We start from the raw sequence: 11,413 nt of genomic DNA on the forward strand, positions 1-11,413 counted from the left end.
GTGTTCGATCGCCCAGTTCTCAGTGCAGAGGCGGCAGGGGACCGATGCTGAATCCACCTAGGCAAGTAAGATTGTGGAAAAAAAGAAACCAAAGAGAAAAAAAAAAAACATACTTCTCTTTTAAGGACTATACAGCAGCTCCTGCATGGCTGTCAAACGGTGACATGTGGCTGTGTCCATGCAGCTGCTGCATCTATCTCTATAGGCTGCTTGCACTCATTCTTAATAAAACACTAAGCCTGGGTTCACACATGTGCGGTTCACTGGGTTCAGGTTTCACTGGGAAGATAAAAATCTCATGTTCAAAGGCTCATCTGCATTTTAGCTCAGGATCAGTGAGCAGGGGGAGGTGTAGTGAGGAGAAAAATCCATGTTCAGAACGCAATGCATCTGCGAAGCAGATGCGTTCCCATAGAAGATAAGGGGCTCGTAATTCGCACCGCAATGCCCAGAAAACGCACACAATTTTTGTGCAATGCGCAGTGCGAATGCAACGCACATATGTGAACCAGATGCATTCATATGAATGTATTTTAAAATGTCCTGTGAATTAGATGCGGTGTAAGCCGCATCTAATTCGCATAGGTGTGAATGGGAGCTCAAAGAAGCTTTAATTTTTCAACAAAGAAAAGAACAACTGTTTTATGGAGAATCGTAACTAACCGGACGAAGTTACAGCATTTGTAGCTTCACTAGTTAGCGGTTACGGATCCATCTCAATGTTTTAACTTTTTGTGACATAAATCATTATGTTGCCAATTCTGGATTCTGTGCAGAGACAATCAGAAGTATCCAATTACGAACACTCAGGCAAAAACATTCAGCAAGTATCAAAGATGAAACTGGTCAACCTTCCCTAAAATCACACTTACTGGCAGCTCCACAACAACAGATGCTTAGGCTGGGTACACACTGGCCGGAAACTGGCCAGTTCAGCAGGACAGGTTGTACAGCTGTCTGACAGAAGCCAGACTAACAACCGGCTGTTGCCAAATGGACATGCTGGAAAACCAGCATCTAATCAGCCCTTTCAGCCAATGGCTGTAAGCACTGATCAGTGTATTCTGGTGGGGAAAGGGGAGTCCCCTGTCAGAATACAAATACATCGCTTGTGTTGGTATGACGATCTTAAACCAAAAATCTAATAAATTTGCAGCTTATCAATCCGTAGATGTTGTGGCTGCATTAGCTTTCTTTGTAAACTTTTTCCCCCTGTTTTCACTGGGTTATCTGGTCAGTAACACACCTCCTGTATTAGAGTCCCCACTCTGAATGAATGAGCACAGGGGCACATTTGGACAGCAGCATTGTTGGTCTGGGGAGCAGGGGAGTGTTAAATGTACTAGCACTGGGCTTGACAAATTTGCTTTGAAACTTGGAGTCAGGGTTTTTTTTTTTTTTTTTTTTTTGGTATGACTGATGAGCCCGCTCGAGGGAACAGTCAGATTCAACATCTGCAGTCATATATTGTCCTTGTGGAGAAGGCTGCACATAGGGGCGGGCAGCGGTACCTTTTGGAAGGGGGGGGGGGGGCCTTCTATCTCAAGCCTGCCCAGAATCTGACAATTTATGTACAGGGCTGTATGCCACTCTGTCATAAATGTGGCCAACATTGTGTTTAAAGAAAACAAAAGAACACAAATCAAAGAAAGAAGGAGGGGGCAGTGCCAGCGGGAGAGTAATAAAGATGAGGTAAAAGACCGCTCTGTGCAATATCATAGAACAGTGCAGGTAAGTATAACATTTTTTATTTTAGCCTCTCCCTCCAAAAAATAAATGTTATTACTTTAATGGGAGGTTTTCTTTCAGGTTATCAACTAAATGAAGGTTTAACGTGGTGAACTCCTTTAACTGAAAGGGTGAGTGCAGACAGTGGGTCAGAACTAGATGAGGTGATGAGGAGCCCCCTGAGGGAAGGAGCTCTGATGGCCCATGGATTATTATTATCCTCCTCCTGTGTACCAATTACCTCGCTGTAACGCTGCACCAGCCGGCTGATGCTCTCCCTCTCTGTCTGCCATTCAGGGGTCTTGTTCTGCTTCCTGGTGATCTTACACTTCTCCTTCTTCTTGGTGTATTTCTTCTTCCACTTCTCGAAGTTCTTCACCGGGTCATTCCTATTATTGAACAGCGACGGCTGCTTCTTCTTCTCCTGCTGGCTGCCAGGCTCTCCCATGCTGATCTCCCTTCGTCTTCCTGTACACACAGACACATGGGTGAGGCGCACACTGATGACGTCCTCACAGTGCTGGACTCGTACTGAGCACGTGACCAGAAAAGAATGTGTCAGTGAGAGGAGCCTGCTGATCTCCCTGTCCTGTCTACATCCAATGCATAATAATCATTAGTAAAGACACAAGGACTGGTTGTCAGCTTCAACACATCCAGAGGGCTGAACTATAGCAGCACTGTCTTCCTGCAATGAGGTCCATTGCATCAAGTTAGGACGCCCATTTACAATGTACAGGCTGGAAAACATCTCAATGGCTGAAAATTCCAGTCCTGCTGCATTTTTATGCAATGTACTGCAACACACACTGAAGAGAAAGTTGGTGTCAGTGACACAACAATAACCCCCCCCCCCCCATTGGTGTCAGTGACACAACAATAACCCCTAGCATTGGTGTCAGTGACACAACAATAACCCCTAGCATTGGTGTCAGTGACACAACAATAACCCCTAGCATTGGTGTCAGTGACATAACAATAACCCTCCCCCCCCCCCCATTGGTGTCAGTGACACAACAATAACCCCTAGCATTGGTGTCAGTGACACAACAATAACCCCCAGCATTGGTGTCAGTGACACAACAATAACCCCTAGCATTGGTGTCAGTGACACAACAATAACCCCTAGCATTGGTGTCAGTGACATAACAATAACCCCCAGCATTGGTGTCAGTGACACAACAATAACCCCTATCATTGGTGTCAGTGACACAACAATAAGCCCTAGCATTGGTGTGAGTGACCACAATAACCCCTCCGCATTAGTGTCAGTGACCACAACAATAACCCCTAGCATTGGTGTCGGTGACACAACAATAACCCCTAGCATTGGTGTCGGTGACACAACAATAACCCCTAGCATTGGTGTCGACACAACAATAACCCCTAGCATTGGTGTCGGTGACAGAACAATAACCCCTATCATTGGTGTCAGTGACCAGAACAATAACCCCCAGCATTGGTGTCAGTGACCACAACAATAACCCCTATCATTGGTGTCAGTGACCAGAACAATAACCCCCAGCATTGGTGTCAGTGACCACAATAATAACTCCCAGCATTGGTGTCTGTGAGCACAATAATCCTCAGCATTGGTGTCAGTGACCACAATAATAACCTTCAGTTTTGGTGTCAGTGAGCACAATAATAAACCCAAGCCTTGGTGGTAGTGACCACAAAAAAAGGAATCCCTGCATTGGTGTCAGTGACCACGACAATAACCCCCAGCATTGGTGTCAGTGACACAACAATAAGCCCTAGCATTGGTGTCGGTGACACAACAATAACCCCTAGCATTGGTGTCAGTGATACAACAATAACCCCTAGCATTGATGTCGGTGACACAACAATAACCCCTAGCATTGGTGTCGGTGACACAACAATAACCCCTAGCATTGGTGTCGGTGACACAACAATAACCCCTATCATTGGTGTCAGTGACCAGAACAATAACCCCCAGCATTGGTGTCAGTGACCACAATAATAACTCCCAGCATTGGTGTCTGTGAGCACAATAATCCTCAGCATTGGTGTCAGTGACCACAATAATAACCTTCAGTTTTGGTGTCAGTGACCACAATAACCCCTCCGCATTAGTGTCAGTGACCACAAGAATAACCCCTAGCATTGGTATCGGTGACACAACAATAACCCCTAGCATTGGTGTCAGTGATACAACAATAACCCCTAGCATTGGTGTCGGTGACACAACAATAACCCCTAGCATTGGTGTCGGTGACACAACAATAACCCCTAGCATTGGTGTCGGTGACACAACAATAACCCCTATCATTGGTGTCAGTGACCAGAACAATAACCCCCAGCATTGGTGTCAGTGACCACAATAATAACTCCCAGCATTGGTGTCTGTGAGCACAATAATCCTCAGCATTGGTGTCAGTGACCACAATAATAACCTTCAGTTTTGGTGTCAGTGAGCACAATAATAAACCCAAGCCTTGGTGGTAGTGACCACAAAAAAAGGAATCCCTGCATTGGTGTCAGTGACCACGACAATAACCCCCAGCATTGGTGTCAGTGACAACAATAATAACCCCCAGCATTGGTGTCAGTGACCACAATAATAATCCCCAGCATTGGTCTCAGAGAGCACAATAATAACCACCAGCATTGGTGTCAGTGATCATGAGACTAACCTCCAGCATTGGTGTAATTGACCACAATAATAACACCCAGCATTGGTGTCAGTGACCACAATAATAACCCCCAGGATTGGTGTCAGTGGATGCAAAAAGGAAAAAAGGCCAAAAAATTAATACAGCCACCACATCCTAGAATTGTTAAGCTGCAATATAGTCTGTTTTTGAAATAGCCCCCAGCATTAGTGTCATTCAGAGATGAGCCCGCAGTTCAAGTCAAACGTAAGTTCGACTTGAACAGCGGGTGTTTGTTTGCTCTAAAACAAACCGAACATATGGGGTGTTCGCGGGAAATTCGAGCGCCGCGGAACGCCCCATAATGCACTGCTTGGATGTAAATACCCACAAATTAAAGCTGAAAGTCTGCAGTTAAAGCACATCTTGTTCATTTAATTTCAGATCCATATTTATGGACCAGACTGTATATGCTCTGCATCCAGTCTACTATTTCTAATAAACTTCAGGCGGTGTATTATATATATATATATATATATATATATATATATATATATATATATATATACACACACACACACACACATACACAGTCTCGTGTTTATATATATATATAAGTCCCAAGTACTTGCAGCCAATCTGCTAGCAGTACACCACCAATTGATTTTAGCAGGCAAATTTCCCTACCCCAGTTGCTGATTTGTAGAAAGAAATTCGGTCCCAGCCACCCACATGCTCAACGTCTAAATTCAGCATCTAAATGCTAGCTTGGCCAAATTGCTAGCACCGCAACTGCTGCCTTTTCAGCTGGTAGACTCTGCCCCTTTCGTGAATTTGTGGAATGTGCTGTACCTCAGTGGCAGATTTTGAAACACCATTTCTTTTCCCGGAAGGCCATTCCGGCTCCCTACTGCCATGTGGGAGGCAATGTTTTGAAACCGAAGGAAGATAGAAGATAGAAGAAAGAAGATAGAAGAAAGAAGAAGCATTTAAATAAAGGAATTTTCAAAAACTGTCTCTTGTCATTTTTAACATTTTTGACACTTTTTTGTGAAATGGTAGTGGTACTTTTGTACCCCCTTACCATTTCACACAGGGGGGAGGGCCGGGATCTGGGGGTCACCTTGTTAAAGGGGGCTTCCAGATTCCGATAAGCCCCCCGCCCACAGACCCCCACAACCACCGAGCAAGGGTTGTGGGGATGAGGCCCTTGTCCCCATCAACATGGGGAAAAGGTGCTTTGGGGGGCTACCCCAAAGCACCCTCCCAATGTTGAGGGCATGTGGCCTGGAGGAGGGGGGGCACTCTCTCGTCCCCCCCTCTTTTCCTTCGGCCTGCCAGGTTGCATGCTCGGATAAGGGTCTGGTATGGATTTTGGGGGGACCCCACACCATTTTTTTTTAATTTTGGCGTGTGGTTCCCCTTAAATACATATCAGACCTGAAGGGTCTGGTATAAATTTTTTTTTTTAATTTTGGCCGGGGTTCCCCTTAATATCCATACCAGACCTGAAGGGCCTGGTATGGAATTTAGGGGGACCCCCACGTCATTTTTTTTTTAATTTTGGTTCGGGGTTGCCCTGTGGGGAATTCCCATGCTGTTTTGATCAATTAACGTTTATGTGTATTGTCCGACCGGCAATTCATTAATAGCCGCGAGTAGTTTTAAATGACTTTTTTTCCTTTGAAATGTCATTTTGCTGTCAGACTGTTCTAAATACGGGAAACATGCGCCCCTTTACAGGCATACTATAGACACCCCCCAGGTACGAAATTTAAAGGAATATTACACTTTTATTGTTTCACTTTAAGCATTATTAAAATCACTGCTCCCGAAAAAAACGGCAGTTTTTAAAACTTTTTTTTGCATTGATCCATGTCCCCTGGGGCAGGACCCAGGTCCCCAAACACTTTATATGACAATACCATGCATATAAGCCTTTAAAAGTAGCACTTTTGATTCCTCCCATAGACTTTTAAAGGATGTTCTGCGGCTTTCGAATTTGCTGCGAACACCCCAAATTGTTCGCTGTTCGGCGAACTGGCGAACAACTCATGTTCGACTCGAACTCAAAGCTCATCCCTAGTATTCAATGACATTAACCTAGGTCAAGTATCACAATACAACATCCTAGAGGTGATTGCATGGCTAATATCATGACCTTACATTGTAGAACATGGATTATCTCTGGAATTGTGGAGTCCTCTCACATAATTAATACGTTTTCATCTTGAAGTGGAACCAAAGTCAAAACCTTATTTTTTGGAAGAAGGCTTGGATCCTCTGTCAGGTTTATATTGATTTTGGAAAGATGTTCTCTGAATAGGAAATTAGGAGAAATCTCTCAAAAAGAGACACAAACAGCACTGAAAACCCTCTTTTTGGTAGCTGGGGTAAGATCTTTGCCAGCTTGGTTTAATTGACACCTGAATAAAAAGGGAAAGACAGTAATAAAAACACTGTCAGAGGTTCTAATCCTTCCTGGCTCTACTAAAAAACAATTATCCATTGAGGAGATTGTCCTTCACTTCCTGTCTTTAGAGGGAGCAAGGTGAAATCTCTACAAAAGGGAGATGGACACCAATAAAAACTTGACAGAGGTTCTAACCTTTCCCCACCATATCTACAACTAAATAAAAAGTGTTTTTCATTACGAGTTATTTTAGACATAGGAAGGACTGACTATGTTATCAGAAGCATTACTAGACAGGAAATTAGCTATATGTAGGAAAATGTCTCTCCTGCTATTGTGTCTTCTTATGAATACATTCCCAGAAAATGTTCAACTCCACCCTAAGCACTTTCTCTCAGTCACTCTCTCTCCCTACCCTGAAGGTCCTCCAAGCTGTTTGTTATGCTTTTTTTTTTTTATACTTACATTTTCTTAATGGTCATATGATGCCGCAGCGACTTTTTCTCTTTGCCTTTTCTCCAGCCTTTAGAGCCCTTTCACACCAATCCATTTTAGTTTTCAGTTCTATGATAGTTTGACTGACACTTACTTGGTCATAGAACTTTTTCTGTCCACTGACAGTGTGGCTCTGCCTCTCCCCCATCTCGCTTGTCATGGGGTTTGACCAAGCAGCAGCCGCCAATGGCTTTTACCTTAATGCAAAGAATGTATTAAGATAAAAAATGTTTAGGCTTTTTTAAAGGTGTTTATTTTGGTTTTATAACACAAAAACAACAAAGACGGACTGCAATTACAGATGTTCAAAGTGCACACAACAGAACCACATAGTATGGAGAGTGGATCAATTTTAACAGTCCATAAGACAAAAGACCCCGAAACAACAGTAGAGGTCTGGCATTCCCCCAAACATTAAAGGTTTCATATAAGACAATCTGTGTTTATTAGTTTTGGCATCCTGCCGAACAGTGTTGTTGGAGTACATTAGTGGAGACCAAACACACAAAACAAACCAAGTGTAGCGCTGTCCCCACTTTTCCTATTCCAACAGTAACAGTTTGAATGTATGTTCTGTGCTCTAGGTGTTGCAGCTCTCCCACAAGTCCACTGGGTGGCAGACATAAATATGAAAGTATAAAAGGCAAGAGAGAGTGCACACCAGCCCTAGTGTATTACCGTTTAATTGATAAAATTCAATACATAGAAACGAGAAGTTTGAGTGGCGTGTGACACAAGGAAGTAGGCGTTTTGTGCTTACAGATACTACCCACGCCGCAAGTCGCTGTGAGCCAACTGATCTTCACTGACCAGGAGAGGAGGCTTCTATGGAGCTGGTCTTGCTTTTTTACACCGGATGATTGTGAGCAACGAGCAACCCTTGTTTCTATATATTGAATTTTATCAATTAAACGGTAATACACTAGGGCTGGCGTGCGCTCTCTCTTATATACTTTTACATTAGTGGAAAACCTACAGGGAGAGCTGTGAAGAAAGGACATCCCCCCAAAGATCCTTCAAAAAACCTAGCCATGGTTGCCATATTTTGGTGAATTTCTCAGGTCATGCCCTACTCTTATATATCAATTTGAATTTGGGGAGGACCCCATGAACAATGCGGAAGAAGGCGTGGGTTGAAACCCGCATCCATCCAGTGCAAGAGGATGGTTTTACGTACATAGAATAACAGTATACGCAGCAAAGTCCTGGCGTGTGTACGGGGGACATGGTCATTAAGAATTCCTAAAAGTCCAACTTCCGAAGTGTGAGGTATCGGTAGTTGAAGTTTGTGGTTGAAAAGGCAAATAAATCCTTCCAGAAGGTTGATAATCCAGAACACGTCCAGAACATGTGAAAAAAGTTAGCAGCAATCATATCACATCTAGCACATGCAATATACCATCCTAGACCCATCCAAACCAACCTAGCTGGGGTGTAGTGCAGGTGGTGTATAAACTTAAATTGTATCAGTAGGTCAGCAGTGCTAATTATATCCTGAAAACATATGTCGGTTGCTTCTTCCCAGTCCTCTTCAGAAAGCTCAGGCATAGACAACAGCCATTTGCAGTGAGAGTTCTGGAAAGGATCTGCTCCCACCAGCTGAAGGCGACCATAGAAGGTCGTCACCAGTTTTGCAATTCCCGGGAATGACAGGAGATCTTCGATAGACGATTCCATGAGCTCAATGGTCAATGACCCAAACTGTGCCCGGATGGCGTGTCTTAATAAAAGATATTTGAAAAAGAATTTATTGTCCCGGCCATATTTAAGTCTGAGTACATCAAAGGGTAGTAAGGTATTCTCCTCAACTATATTGGATAGGTGTGTAATTGCAAATCAACTTCACTTGAAGGGGCAAGGCCAGAGGGTCCGGAATCTCAGGGGAAGGCGGTGGGAAGGCATCCTGCCTGTCTCCAAAGAGATCAAGAGTGGAGGCTGGGGATGCACTAGGCCCATGGATAGTGTTGCGCCGGCCATCTTGGCAAGAGCGAGTGGTGACCATTTTTGCCAGGGGTTGCTTCTTCCCTCACCGCTTTCCCATCCACCAAAATGCCTCCCTAGTGTACAGGAGACGCTTCAGGCTGGTGTGGGCAAGAAATGGGACGTTTTCTGTCTATGGCCAATCAGGATGGAGCAGGATTGTAAAAGGAGAGAACGGAGCTACACAGGAACACGTCCATTCACATCCCACGCTAGGCCATGCCCTCCAGGCACGATATTTAAAGGAAATTTTCATTTTTATTGTTTCACGTTATAAAAACGTTTTTTTTGCATTGATACATGTCCCCTGGGGCAGGACCTGGGTCCCCAAACACTTTTTATGGCAATAACTTGCATATAAGCCTTTAAAATTAGCACTTTTGATTTTTCACGTTTGTGTTTCATAGACTTTAACGGTGTTAGCAGAAATTTTTTGTCTGTTTGCAAGTTCTGGTGCGAACCGAACTGGGGGGGGGGGGGGGTTCGGATCAACCTTAGCTGTATATCGATTAGGAAAGAGGTACTTAGAATTTTTTTTAAATAAATTAATTACAGTGCCATCATCCACATACAGAAATAGAAGGGAAATGTAATTTAACCACTTGCCTACAGGGCACTTTCACCCCCTTCCTTCCAATTTTCAGCTTTCAGAGCTCTCACACTTTGAATGACAATTACTCAGTCATGCAACACTGTACCCAAATGAAATTTGCGTCCTTGTTTTCACACAAATAGAGCTTTCTTTTGGTGGTATTTAATCACTAGTGGGTTTTTTATTTTTTGTGCTATAAATAACAAAATTTGGTGAAAAAAATGCCTTTTTCTTTGTTTCTGTCATAAAATTTTGCAAATTAGTAATATTTCTTCATAAATTTTGGCCAAAATTTATACAACTACATATCTTTGGTAAAAATAACCCTAATTTGTGTATATTATTTGGTTTTTGTGAAAGTTATAGAGTCTACAAGCTATGGTGCAAATCATTGAAAATTGATCACACCTGATGTACTGAAGACTTATCTAATTTCTTGAGACAATAACAAGCCAGGAAAGTACAAATACTCACAAAATGACCCCATATGTGTGAGACTTTTACACAGCCTGGCCACATACAGAGGCCCGCCAGAGAAGTAGCACCTTCAGGCATTCTAGGAGCATAAATTACACATTTCATTTCTCAACCACCTATTACAGTTTTGTAGGCCCTGGAGCCCCAGGAAAATGGAAACGCCCACAAAATGACCCCATTTTGGAAAACAGACACCATAAGGAATAATCTATGAGGCATAATGAGTCTTTTGAACGGTTCATTTTTTTCCAGAAGTTTTTGGAATATGTGGAAAAAAAATGAAAACGCTTTTTTTTTCCACAAAGTTGTCCATTTTTAAGATATTTCCAACACATAGCATGTACATAGCAAAAATTACACTCCAAAATACATTCTGCTACTCCTTCTGAGTATGGCGATACCACATGTGTGAGACTTTTACACAGCCTGGCCACATACAGAGGCCTAACATCCAAGTAGCATCTTCAGGCGTTCTACAAGCATAAATTACACATCTCATTTCTCAACCACCTATTACAGTTTTGAAGGCCCTGGAGCCCCAGGACAATAGAAACGCCCTCAAAATGACCCCATTTTGGAAAGCAGACACCCCAATATATAATCTATGAGGCCTAATGAGTCTTTTGAACGGTTCATTTTTTTTCAGAAGTTTTTGGAAAATGTGGAAAAAAAATGAAAACGCATTTTTTTTTCCACAAAGTTGTCCATTTTTAATATATTTCCAACACATAGCAAAAATGACACCCAAAAATACATTCTGCTACTCCTCCTGAGTATGGCGATACCACATGTGTGAGACTTTTACACAGCCTGGCCACATACAGAGGCCTAACATCCAAGTAGCATATTTAGGCGTTCTACAAGCATAAATTACACATCTCATTTCTCAACCACCTATTACAGTTTTGAAGGCCCTGGAGCCCCAGGACAATAGAAACGCCCACAAAATGACCCCATTTTGGAAAGCAGACACCCCAATATATAATCTATGAGGCCTAATGAGTCTTTTGAACGGTTCATTTTTTTTCAGAAGTTTTTGGAAAATGTGGAAAAAAAATGAAAACGCATTTTTTTTTCCACAAAGTTGTCCATTTTTAATATACAGGGGGTCCC

At 42.9% G+C, this 11,413-nt stretch overlaps 1 protein-coding gene across 1 annotated transcript in view; it reads right to left on the minus strand.

Annotated features, from left to right (window-relative positions):
* Window positions 1-2,249, minus strand: part of DDX10 (DEAD-box helicase 10) — a 421,792-nt gene extending 419,543 nt beyond the window's left edge. The window contains exon 1 of the mRNA XM_073613492.1: window positions 1,970-2,249. Coding sequence (XP_073469593.1) covers window positions 1,970-2,176 — 207 coding nt within the window. The 5' untranslated portion in view covers window positions 2,177-2,249. The remainder of the gene's footprint in view (window positions 1-1,969) is intronic.
* Window positions 2,250-11,413: the final 9,164 nt, after the last annotated feature.

This window comes from Aquarana catesbeiana, linkage group LG02 (genome assembly GCF_042186555.1).
Source record: "Aquarana catesbeiana isolate 2022-GZ linkage group LG02, ASM4218655v1, whole genome shotgun sequence".
NCBI classification, from domain to species: Eukaryota; Metazoa; Chordata; class Amphibia; order Anura; family Ranidae; genus Aquarana; species Aquarana catesbeiana.